Source organism: Pelmatolapia mariae, linkage group LG22 (genome assembly GCF_036321145.2).
Source record: "Pelmatolapia mariae isolate MD_Pm_ZW linkage group LG22, Pm_UMD_F_2, whole genome shotgun sequence".
Taxonomy (NCBI): domain Eukaryota; kingdom Metazoa; phylum Chordata; class Actinopteri; order Cichliformes; family Cichlidae; genus Pelmatolapia; species Pelmatolapia mariae.
Genome location: NC_086245.2, coordinates 21,027,752 through 21,047,186, shown reverse-complemented (window position 1 = coordinate 21,047,186; position 19,435 = coordinate 21,027,752). Strand labels below are relative to the sequence as shown.

The 19,435-nt window shown below is 39.7% G+C and overlaps 1 protein-coding gene across 2 annotated transcripts in view; it reads right to left on the bottom strand.

Annotated features, from left to right (window-relative positions):
• The window catches only part of vps50 (VPS50 EARP/GARPII complex subunit), a 120,107-nt gene that overhangs the window by 21,739 nt on the left and 78,933 nt on the right, over nt 1-19,435 (bottom strand). Inside the window, exons 22-23 of one of the 2 annotated variants that reach the window (XM_065471031.1) lie at nt 16,202-16,279; nt 15,663-15,743 (exon numbers count right to left, since the gene is read on the bottom strand). In XM_065471031.1, coding sequence (XP_065327103.1) covers nt 15,663-15,743; nt 16,202-16,279 — 159 coding nt within the window. The remainder of the gene's footprint in view (nt 1-15,662; nt 15,744-16,201; nt 16,280-19,435) is intronic. The other variant, XM_065471032.1, reaches the window with a different exon arrangement.

The window sequence follows — 19,435 nt, the reverse complement described above, 5'->3', positions numbered from 1 at the left end:
TTGTAACAGCAGATCTTATCATATCAGCAGCTGGTTGTACACTATGGTCAAAACGCGCCTCTTTACTTGTGCTCCAAATGCAGCTGCTTTCTCTTTGTGGAGTGTTGGAGCTTTTGAATTCAAGCTCTTTCACTTGTTTCTTCTTTTATATCTGCGTCTGCAGTGTTGGGAAAGCTGTGCTTACGGTGGGGGGGCGGGGATGGTGCCTAAAAGGATTTTTGGTACAAAGAAGTGGTGTAAAAAACACCTCTTTATATGTAAGATAGCCTAACAGAGAGAAGTGAGCAGCATGAGGACTTTTGCCAGTCAGCAAAAATCTAATCCACAGGTTTACCATGAATAAGAACATTACAGTGCTACATTACAGTTGTATACAAGAACTGTACACTGTCCTTTGAGTGAATTAAATAAATCTCAAGCTGCATTAGTTTGACATTAAAGCAAAGTTTGGTTTGGTCTATTTTTAATGACGCTACATGACGCTTGACCTTTCGTTTGTTGTGCCTTTTCAGCATAAAAACAGGCTTCTGAAAGACATTTGGGAGAGAAGTTGTGTTTCTTTTTCAAATTCATGCGAGTCTGCAGGGATCCTCCAGGTAAAAGCAAAAAGCTGGGCTGAAAAGAAAAATGTGGGGGGGCGGGAAAGGACAAACACAACATCGATGACATTTAGGAATTTATGCGTGTGGTTTTCAGAATCTACAGTACAAATATAATCAGAGACGTGGAACAAACTTGGGGAAATCTCACTAGGGTTTAGGGTAAAATGTGCAAAAAAAAAAAAAGTGATGAAGGATCAGTCTTGCCTGACCCCCTCATGTTTACTGGTTTCTAAGAGAAATGCTTGCGCTATTATTATTACATGTTTACAAAAGCAACAGCATTTGATTGTGTGTAAGAGCAAGAAACATGATTTCCCAGTGTTACTGCCCTTTGGTAGCCTTGAATATTTCAATCCATTGTTAGGGATAAACATGCAAATCATGTCTGATACTTAGGAAATCATTTAGCGTGATAATGTAATGGATACAAACAGATGCATATAATCAAAAGGCATCTGCCATGTTTCCAGACAACAGGAAGCTTTTATTTCTTGCCATGAAGTAATTCATACACATGAAAGACTACACTTCTTTGCTCATTTGTTATCTTAATCCAGCGTAAATTGTACTACTGCAAGTAGGTATGCACGTTTATTACCAAACGCATCACGTTTCTGGCGCGTTCGCCTGTCTGCAATCGGCTCCTTGTCATACTGAACCGCTCTGTGACAGAGCTACGACTCAGACACAGTAATACGTGATGATGTTAGCAGCTGCTGCATTTATCAGAAAACAGATAAAAATACAACTTAAAGATATGAAGACATCAACCCTTCAGTCATCATTACGACCTACCGTAATCAGCTGTTGTGTAACTTGCGTTTTATTTGATATGCTCGGAGATAAAAACCACAAAAACAATGATCCCTTCACTTTTATGATGGCACTCAAAATGACAGATGGCTTTAGACAGATAAAAGCAAAGTAACACCATGTGCCTGCTGCATTGCCAAGTATGAGAGAAAGAATGCCATATTGGACAAATTAAGAGTCAGTGATAGATTTTTCAACGTCATACGAGGGGCTGAAGGACGGAGGGTGGGGGGGCGCTTAGCTGGATCTTTCCATATAGCATGACTTATAGTGAAGAGGTCATACTTCATTTGATTCATATCCTGCAGCTGCTGAAGGCATTTAGGAGTTTAGATATTTCTCTGATGTCCCACTGAGACAAATAGTGAAACTGCATTTTCATAATGAAGTTCAGAGTGTAGATGATGTAGACCAGGAGTACTCTGCTCTGCCTGGGGGCCACTTTTGCAAAATGACACCAGGCCAGGAGCCCGTTAAAAACGATATTTACCCCAAAAATCAATAAATAGTACAAACTATTCTCAACCTATTAACTACATTAACTTGGGACAAGGAAACAACTATGCACATGTGGCTGATAAATATTATATTTTTCTGCATTTAGCAGCTAATTATGCATCTAAATTACTAACGCTTTGAAAGTGTTCATACAAAAATTATATCTGGATATTCTTCAATCAATTTTTTTTAGAGATTTAATAAATAAGCCAACATGGGATGGTGGGCCTGATATGGCAGGTGGATCATTGGTTGATTATCATCAATATAGAAATAAATTTTGATCAGTTTCACCATTTACTATAGAAGTGAATGGCATTTTCTGGCATACTAATCATAAAGAGCAGTATCTGCAATGGAAATATTACTTTAATTAAAAATCAGCAACTACGACAATCTAAAAAAATGTGTCATTAGGGAAAAAGTTCGGGTCTTAGGAGGTTAATTTATGTCCACTATTATAAATACACCATGATGTTGCCTGGCAACCACCTAAGGATGCACTAGAACAACATTTATAAAGTAAAATTTGGGCATGTACTCCTGTAACTACTGCATAACTTCCAAAGTCTGCATCCAAATTCCCCAAATGATCAGAAAAATGTTGAATAATATCCGATTAATCATAACAATATTTTAGAAAGAATTTAAAATCAAAACAAATAAACATATTTGGAACATGGCTGATGGTTTTGAAGAACGGGTACCAGGGTACCGTCTAACAAGAGTGAGTGAATCACCGGCAAACACAGTGTATAAAGGTCTATAGATCTGCTGATGTGAGATGTAATGCTTTATGAAAAAAACTAATAAACTAAAAAAAAAAAAAAAAATCAAAAAGCTCTGAGCTGCAACATTAGTTCAGTCACTGAGTATTAGATTGCATTAGATAAATAGACGCCAGAGTAAAAAAGAATAATAAATATATAAATAAATAAGACTGAAGAGGACTTTTGGAGGAAGTAATTGAAATGTTTCACTCTTTTTTGTACATTTTACTAAATGACTAATAAAAAAAAAATATTTAGATCCACTGATTACCAAAATATTTTTTTGTTCATGTTATCTGCAGTAACACTAAACTGAACAAGACTAAGAGCCACAAGATAAGGTTTTCTTCAATATAATAAACAATACAGAGTCAATTTATTGTTCTTCTCCTCCACTATGAGAAAAGAAAAGAAAAGATTGGACAAATCAAAATAAAAACGAATCGCGTACTTGCTGGTTGCATTAAGTTAATTATAAAAACCATTTGATTTGATCTCTCTGTGGAGAAAAAAGAAAGTGTTGTGAGGATCCAAGCATGGTGAAGCAGCTCTGCTGTGAAAGCCTGAAATTGCATTTACTGCAGTTGTCACAGCAGTCTCAAAGTCAGAGCCAAAGGCTGAGTACACACTGTTCACTGAGAAGAAGATCTTCACAAAGCACACAACTTTACAGAGGACATTTTTACATTTCCCGAGGCAGCGTTCTTTCTATACAGCTGACATCAGTTTGGTAGGAAAATACGCTTGTTTTCGTTTTTCAGCATGAAGACATTTATCTGAGTGTGCTAATGTAAATGATCGTCGAGCTCTGACTGTTTAACCTGGGAAACTGGAACACAACAGGCAAATATATCATTAATCAGAGCAGTAAGCGCTGGCAAACAATGAAAGACAAACGCTGCATGGAAAGTTATTTCCACTGCAAGTCTAGACCATTTTGTCACAGTGATCACTGTTAGCCCTCCATCTACACAGCCCAGCTGTACAATAGCTATGGCAGGGGTGGGCTGAGCCCATCAGAACGGGCGTCTTGCCCACCAAATCAGACTTTAGAGGGAAAAAATGGGTTTTCATCAGCCAGTGCTAAAAGAGGCATATAAACTTATGACTGTGTGGGCACCTTACAGCTTGCATACTCAAGTCTCACACTGCATACCCTCTTAACGTGATCTGATTTACACATAAATAACATTCAGAGGAAGCAGAAAAGCTGTCCCTCAAGTCAAGGCAGCAAATAAAGCGCACACACATTAAACTACTAAAAATAAATAAATTGCATCTTTTAATGGATATCAAACTCTAACGTATGCAAATCAGTATTTGTGTTTCATTTTAGAGTTCCTGTTTACCCGTTGTAGCAGCTTTTGTGCTGGTTACACGTGTCGTGATGCTCTGGCTAAGCTAACATGTTTCACATTCGCTAAAAATGCTCATTTTGTTAAATGGATCTGAGATTTTCCCTTATATGTAATTTTTCTAAATAGCTGCAAGGCGCTGGGAAAGAACCCGTGAGCATGCATTAGCGTTTCAATCTGATGTGTGTTATGATGTTAAAATGTTATACTGTGTCCTTTTACAGTCTGCCTCTTTCCAAACTCCAAAATAATCTGTGCTTCTCTTTCAGAGGATAAATGTTCGGATTCATGCAGGGATTGATGTTCTTCAGCCTGTGAGAAAACCATCTTACAGCTGCTACATGCTGCTTGGAACAAATTAGTGTTTTAAAGATTAGTTTAGTCAAGACTTTATGTACTGTGCTTATTTTTCACATCTCAGAGAGAGAAGACGCCATCATTTGAACTGGGACTGAAACCACCAACCCGTGGGATACTTGTCAGCTGCTCTAACTTCGGGTTTTTGTCTCGGTCAAGTTGCTCACTTATTATTTCTAGCTGCCCACCCTAACACAGCAGGCTAGAGCCAGCCCTGCCATCTACTATTAGGCTGCCTACATATCAGGCAGCTGTAGAGATGCAGGCTTATATGACTCATCTTACAACATTGCTCACAAACACTGTATTGTGACTTACAAAAGGAACGATCTGTCGTCAGCATGCAAACCACCATCAAACATTAAAACGCAAGATTTGAAACAGCTATCGCCTGTCAGATAATTTATTGGTGAGTTTATGTGAGAAACAGTGAAACGTTTTTCAAATAAAAGAAAAAATGCTTATAAGAACCATATTTGCAAAAATCACAGCATGTAATAGGCACAGATTTCTTAATAAAGTAAACTAACAAGCATACAGGACCTTTTAACACTGGTGAAAGCGGCATTAAGCACTCCGCTCATGCCCACTAGCGATCGCCACTGCAAAATGCAGAGTTTATTATTACCATAAAGAGCCAAAAAGGGAGCTGGAATTTTGTCAAAACTGTCTTCTAATTAATTTTTAGAAAGAGTTATTCAATGCACATTCCTCAGCTCAATTAAATTAATCTACTGTACATGAACAGGCTGTTTGATTAATGAGCCCTGAATATTTTCATCTAACAGTTTGGGCAATCTAAGCAATTATTTAAATTATTTTAATCAGGACAACTGTAGCAGGAGGTCTTTGTTGATAACAAAATAATTAAGAACTCACTTGGACTTGCACCTGAAGGAAATGTGGCCTAGTTTAACTTTGGTGGTTCAGACACAAACCAACAACAGTGAACGAGGAACAGTTCACAGAAATCGAGCAAACACATGAGATTCTGAGATCAGTTAGATAGATGTTCACTAATACAATCGCCAACATGTCACAGTCTTACCTGCACCTCTGCAATGTTGCCTAAATAGTCTCAGGAAAACACCTTAATATGAGATCATGTCACTCGGACGAGCATTGAGCATGACATATGCTCAATGCTTAAGGCCATTTTTTTTAAAATCTATATTAAAATCTGAGTTTAACAATTATATTTGCAAATATATCTATCTATCTATAGATATATAGATATCTATATCTATCTATATCTATAGATCTATATCTATAGATCTATAGATATATATCTATATATATATAGATATATATAGATATATATCTATATATCTATATATATATATCTATATATATATATCTATATATATATAGATATATATATCTATATATATATATATATATATATCTATATATATATATATATATATATCTATATATATATATATATATATATATATATATATATATATATATAGATATAGATATATATATATATATATATATCTATATATCTATATATATGTATATATTTTTTTCTTTTTCTTTTTTTAAACCTAGTTCATCCTTGGTTCAAGTGCCAACTTAAATTAAATAGTACATACTGGGATGCTACAGTATTATTTGATCTGGCCTGAAAATACTTTTTAAAAAGTTATTTTACTTTATTGCTAGACTGTTGCTGGGAAACATGTATAATTCAGTTTTAGTGAATATAAATGAGACATTACTATCTTGAGATTAAAATTATGGGATGCTTTTATAAGGGAATATAAGTGCATAAAGGCAAAAAAGGGCCTCTTTATACTGTTGCAAGGTAGTTGCCAGGCAATCTGCCACAATATATGATGCATAATTTAAAATTTTTAGATGCAACTGTCATGAAATAAATATTACATAGTGCTTTTGTAAGGTGTTACAGGTGCATAAATGTTAAAAAAAATAGGTCACTTTAGCCAAGTTTGGTTGCTCAACTCCTGAACGTTTGGGAGGAGTTGGCAGACAAAGAAACAAACACACAGCCAAGTGTAAAGAGTGTAACTTAGACTGCTCATGCAACAAGAATAACTTTTCAGTCATCTTTCAGCATTTTATAATTTCGTATATCAGCTCTCTGTTATGAACTTATGAGGACAACAATGTGGGCATGAATAGTTGCAGCTCTTATTAATAACTGACATTTAAATTCTTATGTAAAAAAAATTACTTATTAGTTTTAGTTTTAACTTCTAATAACGTCATTAAATGCTTTATGACAGTATAATTAATAATAAGCAATAATTAAGTTATAAGACCTTTCATTATCTCTAGCCCAGTGCAACTCTTTATACAGTTTACTGAGTGATGATTAAAGATTAAAATGATTAAAGTTCATCAGTGGGACGTGAACTGGAATTTGAATTCTTCAGTATTAAAGAAAAAAGAAAAAAGAAATATCTACGTAAGTGTCTAAATTCTTAGTATAATCTCAAGCAGCATAATGGGGCCAAAAAGCAGGAGTGGAACGAGAGAACAATTCCTTTCTTTGTGAGCTCACCGTGTTTTAATTATCTGTCTGGCACTGGCACTTTGAAGTGGCCTTGAGTTAATGAAGCATTTTAAAACCTCTTACATTAAACGATGAGGAAAAGAAAAAACTTCCCTCTGACAGACAGTTTTGTTCTTTTGTTAGTTTGCCCTGGATAATTCCTAACAAAGTAACAGGCAAAGCACACTAAAGTAAACCAAACCTTTGACTTATGAGACGTTGATATGATTCTTATTAACTAAAGATTTTTTTTTTTAAACTAAAACATCAATTTGGTACAGGAACAATACAATTTCCCAAAGCCAAAACTGAGGCCTTCAAATAGCTTGTTTTCGTCTTCACTTTCCTATTACTGAAGACTAAGATGCACAAAACTGGAGACCTGAGTATTCATCATTTCACAACAACGCAGATGGAAGAAATTCAGGAATTTTACTACTTTCCCTGGAAGAACAATGAGAGCTCCACTTTCTGTTCTGAATGCTAGAACATCTTACAATTTGAACTGAACTCCTACAATAAGCAGCAGTTTGTCTCCAGAGTTCTCATGCACACCAAAAGAGCTGGGCAGGTGCTGGGCTGAGAAGCATATCAACACATGAAAATAGTCAACAAGGCAATACTGCAGAATCCAGTTTTATTCATTATTGTGCCTTGGTACTGTGTAATATATCTCTTCTTCAGATCGACTTCAAAATTAGTATAATTTTTCAAAAAAAAGAAAAACAAACTCCACAGCATTCAATATGTTCTTTGTAAATAATAAATAAATATACATGAAGTTTAAATTATGTACTGACATTAAAATCCAAGTAATTGCAAATTTTTTTTTAGTTTTTCTTGCAAAAGTACAACAAAGACAGAAAAGACTCCCATTGCTGAAACCAATGTAAATGTCAAAGTTATGATGATGATGATAATGTGAACTTTGCTAACATCCAGTAGTTGAGAAAGAGCAGCTTGCCTAAATGTCCATCATCCTCGAGGACCGGAGTATTCTCTGCAGAGACAAACGGCAAAACAAGTTTTGTTTCTGCCTGCGAGGCATTAACATCCTAATTGTTTCCCCATGTGGACCAACAGCATCGTTAAATATGAGGACATCAAGCATCAAAGCCAGGCGCTGTTGTGCAATGAAACTGAGCAATGACGAGACAGCTTCTAAAACTGAATATCCGGGGAGGGAATTCAAATCAGACAAGAAGCAAAGTTTTGACTAATACAGAAAATCAGGGATGCGGGAGAAGCTGGAAGACTGTCGATCCCTGGTGTCTTTCCACTAACAGATCAAAGATGAGAGGGCTAAGATATTTAACCAGCTGAATACAATCCTTAATGATGACAGACAATTGTATCGACATATGCTTGTGAGTGTGAGATTCTGCTGTCTTATGATATCCACATGGGATATATTACTCCATTTCTAAAACGCCTTACAGGGTCAAGTGCCACTAAAGCCTTCTATCGATCAGGATGAACAGTTCTTCTCTGAAAAATACTGCGTTCTGCCAGGGGAAACATTTTGCCAGCCTCCTCTTATCTCATATTTGCAATTCCAACTTAACATAGCACCCTTACTATTGAACGCAAAATCACCCAAGTGCTTCGGTCTAGCAGTTTCCAAGCAACCCTACTGCAATTGTGCAGCACAGAAACAAACAATAGCTGCTGGCTCCCTTATTTCTTCTAAACAGCCACAGCCAGCACTGCAGGCAAAGGATTTCACATGGCTCAACAAATTCTCTGGTATTCTGGATCATGGCCCACCTCTGGTGGATAATCTATTTGATTATTAGGTTTCCCTGCATGTCCATTGGGTGATTTATTAAGTAGCATAATTTTGGTTAGCAGTCTGAGCTAATTTTGCGGTGGGTATTGGAGGCGCTGTGTGTCCACAGCTGCAGACGTCTGAGAAGACGACTTTCTCACTGGAGAAAAACAAATATAAAACCCCAAAACATTTACATCCCTGTTACAAGTGTGATATAAAAAAAACCCTACAATATCTTCACACTTGAATGGTCAACACTGACATCTCACAGCAAGAAAATCCTGGGTTGGAATCTTCCACTCAGCTGGGGCTTTTCTGTGTGGAGTTTGCATGGTCTTCCTGTGCAGGAGATCACTCCAGTTACTCTGGTTTTCTCCCAGAGTCTGAAGACATGCATGTTAGTTGAATTTCCTAAATCGGCTGTAGGGTGTGTGCTTGTCTGCCTGTTTGCGTTTACTCTGTCATGGACTGGCGAGAGCGTGTGACAGCTTGGATAGTATCCAGCCCATACACAACCCTGGACTGGACAGTCTTGCCTTTGGGTTTTTGAAACAAACAGCAGGTTTGGCAAGTTTAGCTTCCCAGCCGTTCAGCTGATCAAACGTAACTGGTAAAAAAGACAAACTTAAACTTTTAAATAATATTCCCCAGGAAAGAAAATCCATAAATTGAATGGTACAGCAAACTCTGACAACTTTGTAAATATGTAATAACACTTGTCGTGGAGGAAGCGTCAAGCTGGGAGTCGAAAAGTGATCTCTCAGTTGAAGTGTCTCAATCTATCGTGATTGACTGCTCACTCCTCTCCAATCCATTCCATAGAGATTTACGGCCAAGTGGAATGGACTGTCTACCAGGCAATTACTGTCAAGTAGATCCTATTGCACCTCTTTGTCACTCTAATACTAGAAATTTGGTTCTCATTAGATGAATGTCAAATGGAATTAGAGCTTTAATTTATTTTGTGTGACATCGCCCATCCTCTCCAAGCCCATCTTTGAGAACTTCTTTTCCCACAGCTGCTGGTCTCTTCACCTTCTTTGGGATGGCAAAACAACCATCTTACAGGAAGAAAAGGCTTTTGCTTGACGCGCTTTGGCTTAGAAAACTAGACATGAATATTATGCCTATTTCCAGGTCCACACTCTTGAACTCTATTATAGTAGCTTTATGTGATTCATGACTCGTAATAAGCCTCATTTGTCTATACTGGGTCTTAGTTATCTATTGACTGAAACAATTAGTTTTCCTCCCATTGAGCCTACCCTCTCTTTGAACCAGCTTTCCTTTGATTGGCTGCCCCTCGCAAATTAAAGGTTTGAAAAGCAGTGGGTAGGAATTTGACGTTATTACATATATCTGCTCACTGTTATCATACAGAGAGTCAAGGCTAGTAAAACCTGACTGAAAATGAGGTTTCTGAGCAGTCTGAAACCCGACCCTTGAGCTCACAGGGATTACTTGTACATATGCTAATCTCATCATTTGAAACTTTGGCCATATTTAATATGAGCATCCACTATCCTAATAACACATATGACAAAAAAAAATAAGGAAAAGCCTAATAGTTCGACTGAAACCAAAATAAAATGTGCAGAGCTTGGTGTTGGGAGTAAAAATAATGCAGCATATAAATCAAAAGATTTAAACCGAAGTGCATAATTTTGTTTATCGCCTTGTGCGTCACAGTGGGAGATGTGATGACGCTTTGGCAGAAGCTGACGAGACGTTTTAGACAGGAATCTGTGTTACTGTATCCGGGGGGATATACTGTCTCCTCATTGCAGCGGAGGAGCATGACCTGCAGCTGGGCCTATCAATAAAGTGTGTGTGTGTGTGTGTGTGTGTGTGTGTGTGTGTGTGTGTGTGTGCGTGCGCGCGCATGTTCAACTAAAACTCCATGAAAACATCAATTCTTGCAATATCTTGACAGTTACAGTATAAACATGAACACCATGGTGCTTAATTATGATTTATAATCTTTGTCACATGGCACTCCCCCTTGGATTTTTGCACCATTAACAGTGTGAGACGGCAGGCTGCGACAGAGAGACCAGCACGGACAATGACATGCCCTCGTGAGAGACGCACAACTAATGAATGCGTTCAGTGTGCAGTCTCTGTGTGTGTATGGGTGAAAAAGAAATGTAGTTTGTGTGTGTGTGTGTGTGTGTGTGTGTGTGTGCTTTTCATGACATATAACTTGCAAGTGTTGACTGTGCTAAGCCAGTATAACAAACCACAAAAACAACACGAGCTTAGGGATTATCACTGTGATGCTGGGAGACAGATGAAGTCTGAGAAGTGAGTGGAAAGCATTCAGTGCTGTATAAACACCTTTGTGACAGTAGTACTATAAATCTGTAGACATGATCATTTGCTTGTTGAAGTTCTGAATGTTTTCTTGTTTTGCGTTTTGTGTCTTAAGACTGATACCGATACCGATATTTGGTGACCTGAAACATCGATATTCCGATACATAGGCCGATGCTTTTAGTACTTCCAGACACAGGAAGCATAAACAGATCACCCAAACATGTTTTATCTGTTGTTATTTATTCTGCTCGGATCAGCTGACTGTTGTGTTTAGTCCAAACACATGCTAACAGGGAGGCTCCAGAGTGCCCTCTGGTGGACAAATTATGCAACACCAACACTTATAACTTTGTTAAAGGGTCTTTTTCACTCTCCTTTTATTTTTTTTAAAGTTACATTTATCAGCTGCTATATATGTTTGATATGGAGAGATCTGAAAATATTGGCTAATATTGGCCAAAAATAACAAGGAGGTGCTAGTCAGTGCAGCTTTTTTTAGGTACATTTCTACAAGCAAGCTAATGTCAGATTCGTGGTGCCAACACAGAAATGACCTGACTTTTCATTGTAGTTTCAGTGCCAAGCCCAAAAAAGCCATCGTCCCACCGTACTCTAAAGATAAAAACCCCATGATCAAGCTTATGGGCATGCAAAGACATATCTAATCAATGTATCACGACTGAGGGTAGATGGTAGAAATCGAACGGGGAAAAAAGGGAAATCAAACATAATTTTCGAGCTATATGATGTTTTCTTCATCCCTGGATCGATGTGAGCAGTGAAACTGAATACGCAGCATTGTGTACTCACTCAGAAGCACCAATAAACTGCAGGACAACAAGCAGTTGTTTGTGCTGAGAGCTGAGAGGCATGTAATCTCTGGTGCACAGCTGCTGAAGAGAAGGAGGTGATAGGACAAACAGATAAGATGGAATGATAAAAATTGAAAGACGTGACAGCGAAACAGTTGCACAAATAAGTGCGATAAACCAACGGACTGATTGAAAGATGAAGTACTGTTGGTTTGCGTAGGGAGAGAAGTAAAAGGTTAGTCAACCCGGAGGTGGCTTTCCTGTCATTTCGTTGCAAAAGGCAAGCCTTCGTCAGCTCTCCTCACAACGTTGCCTGCAGCAACGGCTCTCAACAGCTGTCACAGCTGAACCTTTTGGCAGCGATAATATGGCTACTGATGGGGTTCGTGACATTATTCTGATATGGCAAAGTCGTCTAACCTGCCCCAAGCAGTATCACCAAAGGAGGTGAATTTTTGCAAGCGAGAATTTTAAACAGATGATAATTCTACACAGCATCCAATTCCATTTCAATGAAATAGACCGTGCGTGTGATTAAACATTATGTAACAAGTGTTTTGTGTGATACAGCAACACATCCCTCCCACTCATGCTCCCTAGCCGCCCAACCTTTCAAACACTTTAAACAAAATAGCAAAAGTCCACAGTGAGTGAACTTGAAACAAAAAGTGTCAGAGCCAGACTACCCGACAGGGTTTCCAGAGAGGTAATCAAGAATATGAGAGGTAGAGAAATGGAACATAAACTACGAGGTGATCTTTTACTTTCCCAGTGGAGTCCTAATTTAAGCCGAAGGCACGCTGTACCTGAGACCAGATGAGATGGAATCTCGCTGGTGCTCATGTGGGACTCCGAGTCATTACGAGCACATTGGCTTTGGAATCAGACAGTTGCGATGGCAAATCAGGGGAACAAAACCGCAAGGATTCAGCAGCTCAATTGACATGCAGTGTGCAATTAACTTTATAATGTGTTTACAAATGAGGTCTTCCCTGTCACGATCTCTGGAGTGTGTCAGTTTATGTATCTGTATGCAGGTAGAATAGTTTCTGTACTCTGTAGAAATACATCAGCATGTTCACTGCGCAGTTAGGTTACCAATCTTAAAAAAACAAGAGAGAGAAGGATTTATATTCCGCCTCATCTAAGAGAACCAGCTTCTGCGAGATTTATGTGAGTAGATCATGATGTAAAACACAGAAGAGTAAAAGGAGAGCAAGACAAGGATGAAAAAAAGAGAAAAAATAGGGAGTGCGGTGTTAGTTTGGAATATAGGGCATTTTTCCAACATCAGATGATTTATTAAGATGAGCTAAAATAGCTTTGCATGAGAAAAGATGGGCTGAAAGCATTTGCCACTACACTGGAGAAAGGATGGGAAGTTACAAAGCCAGACTGCATCGCTCCTCCAAGGTGGTTGGAAACGGCTCTTAATCAGGGGGCAAAGTGATATGATTTTGCTTATCTGAAATATGAATGCGCATCAGTGTGCTTTTGGGTTAGCACGCTTCTATCTTCTCAGAGGACTCGTGCGCTCACAGAAACAGAAATGCCACAGTGCAATTCGACTCAATTCTTTTTGTTCTCTTTTTCTCTCCGCTTTCAGTTTGTCTGTTTATCTGCGTCCATTTGATCAGCTGAAAAAGTGAGCACATCACCCGCAGCCTGTCTGATATCGGAAAACAGCTCACAGTTTACTCAGAAAAGTACTCAGGTGTAAATAGTCACTATTGGGCCCCCTGAAGGGAGAAAACATGCAGCAGCATACAACAATTTAAAGTTTAGATAATTCTTTATTCTTTCCTCCGGCTTCATGATTCATAACTCTGTTTTTTGCTTTTTGTTTTCTTCTTCTCCTCAGACCACCTCCAAACTGTGAAGCTATAGAGACTACAAGCAAGTAGCAAGAAAATTGCCATTATGGGGTTTTGTAAACAAAGCAATAATGTGCTGCTAACTGTTGAGGGAAGAGAAAAAAAGAAGAGGAAAATGAAAAAGAGAAAACTGCCAATATTTTTGGGCTTTCGGTGTATATTCAGTCCAAGGCTTCCTGTTTCGGTGCAACAACCACAGTTCACAAAGGTGGAAAGATTTAAAGTTACTTTTCAAAACAAAATCCTGACACGACAGCCGTTGCTTTCCTCATTTACCAGCACACAATCAAAGCTTTCTCCAAAGCAAATGATTTATAGCACTTGTACTAGAAGCAGACTGCAAACGGAAACCAAGCAGGGTAAAATACAGCAAGTCGTATCCTCAGCTTATTCACAAACACAGATTACCAGGTAAGGTAAGAAATCTGTATTTCTTTACCTAAATACACACTTACTAACACCTACTGGGGCGATCGTGGCTCAAGAGTTGGCAGTTCGTCTTGTAATCGGAAGGTTACCGGTTCGAGCCCCGGCTCGGACAGTCTCGGTCGTTGTGTCCTTGGGCAAGACACTTCACCCGTTGCCTACTGGTGGTGGTCAGGGGGCCCGGTGGCGCCAGTGTCCGGCAGCCTCGCCTCTGTCAGTGCGCCCGAGGGCAGCTGTGGCTACAATGTAGCTTGCCATCACCAGTGTGTGAACGTGTGTGTAAATGGGTGGATGACTGAATGTAGTGTAAAGTGCTTTGGGGTCCATAGGGACTAAGTAAAGCGCTATACAAATACAGGCCATTTACTAACAAGTATAGCTGCCTGTAGCTACAGCACACCTGACGCTTACTTGTTGTTACTTGTTACTCCAAAAGCAAAGTGGGAGGCAGAGCTGTCAGTGATCAGGCTCCACTCCTGTGGAAGAAGTTCCCACTTTGGGTTTAGCTGGCAGATACCTTGGGTGTAAAACTTTACAAAGAGGCTTATAGTGAAGGTTGGCTCAAGTGACCTAGAACCTTCCTTTAGCTTTGCTGTTTAGGCTGCTAGACGAAATCTCATAAAGCACTCTACTTTGCTCTGCATACATTCATATGTGACTATTGCACTTCATTAGCGTTCACTCTTTCTCTCTCCTGCAGTTTGGGCTTTTTCCTTCTCCGTCCTTGCTCTCCGTGTATTTTCCATCAGTATCTGTGCCTCAGGAGCAACATGATCCTTATCTGTGGTTACTGTCCCTACCAGCCTGAAGGGAGTTTATTGTTATTTAGTTTGTTGTTTCTCTTCGGTCTTTGCCTCTTAGTTTTCCTCTAATGCTAATGAGTTGAGGCAGATGGTTGCCCTTCCCTAAGCCTCATCCTGCTGGAGATTTGGTCCACTGCAAAGGGAGTTTCTTCTCTCCACCGCCACCAAATGCACGCTTACAGAGGATTGTAGGGTTTCTTGCTATGATAATGCAAAACAGGCCATTAAAGGCAGGCAAATAAAAGGCAGAAGCAAGAGATGACAGTTGTATGATCATGTAACAGGAGAGACAGACTGCAGAAAGACATATTATCAGGCAAAAAGTGGACTGCACCACACTAATTGTCACTATGTAATATCACAGCGAGGAGCAGCGCTAGAGAGCCCTAATGGAATAACACACATATCCACCCTGGCCTGACCATTTAAACAGAGGGAGGTGTACACGAGTCTGAGTGACCACCGGCCAGATAATGATGACCCATAATGCATGTTGTGACACCGGCTGTGGGCTCTCTAAACAATGAGACCACACGTACAGCATGGTCAGTACGGACAGAATGGATGGCCAAAAAGTGAGAGGAGCGACATTAAGAGGAAAGAGGTGCATAAGGATGGGAGGATAGAGGCGTGAGATGGTGTGTTTGTGTCAGAAAATGAGACAGACAATGAGATAATGCACGCTGGTAAAAGAGTGAACAGAAGAGAAGGTGAAAGAGGAAGAGCGAGACACAGTCTTACCATATCAATGAGGCTCTCCTGGATCCGGTTCAGTGTGGTTCTCAGTCTGCTGCTGATAAGGCCCAGACCTGATGACTCATACTGTAGAATAGACACAGAGTGAGTGTTTGAAATGTGCACAAAAATCTTCCCTCTATAAGAACACACACTTCAGCGGAGTGTAAAAATCACGCTCACACCGGGACATCTGCTCTCATCTCACGTAGTCAGAGACAAGAGAGACTTCGCTTTCTGCTTCTAGCCAACTCTAATCCTAAAGAGGGAGGAGTAGCTGGGAAGAACCAACATCAACAATCAGACAATCACGCTGACAACAGAAGGTGACAGACAGAGCTCAGAGAAAAACGAAGCGGAGAGGGTGAAAGCGAAGAAACCTCAATGCAAATGCTTCTGAAATCACTCCGAGATGTGCTCGATGTCGCCTGTGAAAGCAAATCGCGCACATCTTAAGGGCTTGAAAACAACCACACCACACATGCTGGATTCTCTAAGCAGCACAACCATGAAGTAGTCAGAACACTTCAGGTTGTACCTCTTACCAAGCAGGCAGGGCCCACAACCCTGGCGGTGCCCGCCTCTCTGCTGCCGTGAGCTTGCAAAGATGGGCTTGGGACGGGCTTACGGATGACGAACGGATAGCAAGAAAGGAAAAACAAGAAGCAAAAGCTTCAAATTAAAGACTCTGGAAGAAGAAAACACAACTAGAAAAAAAAACCAGAAATGTGCAAGCAAACAAAAATAATTCGATTAATGGAAGTAGTGAGTGGAATTGTTCTGCCCACAAATTTTTAAAGTTTTTCATTTAAGACCAGCAATAAGAAAATGCTTATCAGCCAGACATGTGGTAGCTTAGTAAACTGGGACTCATCAGTTTGTATTGTGTAGCAGCTGAACACGCAGAGAGGTGGCATTGTGAAAACCCGATACGCCAGCTCAACATGCCCCCTTTAATCTCTCTCAGTTTAGTAATATCTTAGAATTAAGTGTCACTGCTGTTGTGTCCTTATTGCTTTTTCTTTAACCTACAAATGTTCACAGACCGCCTTGTATAAAAACTCCATGAGACGTTTTGTTGAAACTGAACTTCTTTTTCACATATTAAATGGGATGAAATGTCTAGTTAAAAATCTTCACATTGACAGGAAGGGCAGTTTCACTGGTTTTGGCCCAATTGAAATCAAAGCTGGTTGTATGTGTGTGGCATCCCTGACCTTGATAGTCAGTGACAGACTTTAAAAAGCTCTCAGGTTGTTCATATTGTTTTTAGAAACTTTTAAACACATGGAAGGGCATCAGGAGGAAAAACACACATCAAGTAGTTGTCAATGTCAGCGTGGGTTTGAGATAGATGCTGTTTGGCAGAGGCTGTTCAGAAGTGACCATTGTTTAGGTAGGGGGAAGTAGAAGTGACAGTTTTTGTGATGTAGGGTTTTTTTGGCTTCAGTTTTCAAGATTCTGGTGCAGTCGGGCGTCGTTTGGTTTTATTGTAGGCCACAGGTGAGAGTCTGTACTGCTGCACAAGATAAATAACATCCAGTACGAGCGGCAGCTAGGAGTTGAGAGTGAACCCCTTTTTCATTTCAGTAGGCAGCCTTTACCCCCGAACATTTCTGCCATTGTTACTCAAAATGAAAATATTCTATTGTCTCCATTTGCCTTCCATCTTTCAATTCACACCTCTTTTTGCCCTTTTCTTACTATAGCCCTCCACGGTGTCTTCCCAGAGCTAAAACCTAAGATTTTTTCCCCCCCTTGAGGTTCAGCTTTCTACAATTTTCAAACATTAATCACTTTTCTCAAAACTATGTTAGCAAATCTGCCTGTCACAGCCCCTGGAGCAGAAAACCCAGCTATTATTGACGACGGAGAATCTGCAAGCAGGGCGCATAATACATCTTTAGCATGTGTGACACCGTCAAAAGCGCGGCTTGCCTTAACAAGGCAAATACACGCAGATAATGAGTGTATTTACCCTTTTGAATATTAATGCCACACATTACTCTTCAAGTGGGGGAGTCAAGCAGGCCCATCTTGATTCCAGCCGTGTAAGGAGAGCAGAGCCTATAGGTCAAAACGCCAGCGTATGTGACTAGCAATTTCCAGGAGCTTTTTAAAGATTCATGGGGACATTAGCATTTAGCTGTCGGTGGCTCTTCAAGTGAGACCATTAATGAAAATGGCTGGGTTCATGAAGTGACACTTTGAGGTCTAGAGTGGATGCGGTGGATAAATAGTGGCGGTAAAAGTTACAGAGTGATGTAAACAGAGAGTGAAAATGACACGGGAAGATGGTGAGAGTAACAAGCATGAAGAAGAAAAATTAGATTAAGGTTTTGGGAATGTAGACGGTAGAAAGAAATGGCTGAAGGAGCTGGCTTAAGCGACAAAAAAATGATATACGCTTAAAAAAAATTACAAGACATTAAGTAAAAGACAAGGTAGGCAATGATACTGAGAGGCTGACATATTCTGCATCGGTGACGGTGACCCACTGACAACTTATCAACTCTCAACCTTTCCTCATTTCTCCTTGACACACGCACGCACGCATGCCAATAATCCGAGTTGGAGGGGCCCCCGTGGAGCTTTCATCCCCGTTATCTCTTCCACCTCAACGGGATAGAAGTCATTTTGCTGCCATCATTATTGCATCCCTGAGGGTGATACTGACACAAATGCTGTTTTCTTCTTTCTTTGTGAGGCACAGTATAAATGACATAATAGCCTTTAGATTGAGTGGAGGGACTGGGCTCGCAGACTGCATCCTATCGTTCAGCTTGAATTTTTACTGTGAGACAGACAGTAATGAGAAAAGATGGAAGCAGTGGTTATTTCACATCTCACTGTATATCATCTAATAAACATTAAAAAAAAAGAAATAATAAATGCAGGCAATCTCCATAAAGCACCTTACTACTGATGCAGCAGAAGTAATATTAAGCAATTTGTGTCAAGAAGTTATATTCTGGAGCTTTGGAAATGAGTATGAAGGTAATTTCACAACAATAGAACATCTACACTGCGGCCGCAGACGCAGTCGGCATTACAATGAGCAAAAACAAAAACTCTTGATTACTTGTGAGGTTTACTTAACTCACGAGATTATACTTTTTTCCCCAGCTTTTCCCTGTTTCATCTTTTTTTTTTTTTTTAATTTGCCATTATTGGGAAAGACATTTAGATGCATCCGGAACAAGCAGAAAACAGCAGTCAATGAGGCAAATGTGGAAGTGCCAAAAATAAATGCAGTTCCTGGAGTTGCCTCTTGAGTCTGTCTCCAAAAGTGAGTTAAGCAACACAGACACCAAATTTAAAATTCCTGACTTCCATCAATCCGTTTTCTGCCACTTATCTGAGTCTGGGTCACGGGAGCAGCAGTGTAAGCAGATACCCCCAGCCGTTTTTTCTAGCTCTTCCAGGGGGACACCAAGCCAGCCCAGATATATAACCCTGCCAGCATGTCCTGAGTTTGCCCACAGGACATCTTCCCCATGGCAGATGACTGACACACCTTTCAATGTGAAGGAGTAGCAGCTCTACTCTGAGCTATCGAGCTCACCGCCCTATCTCTAAGGGAGAGCCCTACTACCCTTCAGAGGAAGCTTGTTTCTGCTGCTTGTATCAGCGATCTCATTCTTTTAGACCATAGGTGAGGGCAGAATGTAGATCCACCAATAAATTGACAGCTTCGCTTTCACACCCAGCTCTGTTTTCTCTACAACAGACTGATACAGCATCTGTATCACTGCAGATAATACATCAGTCTGTCTTTT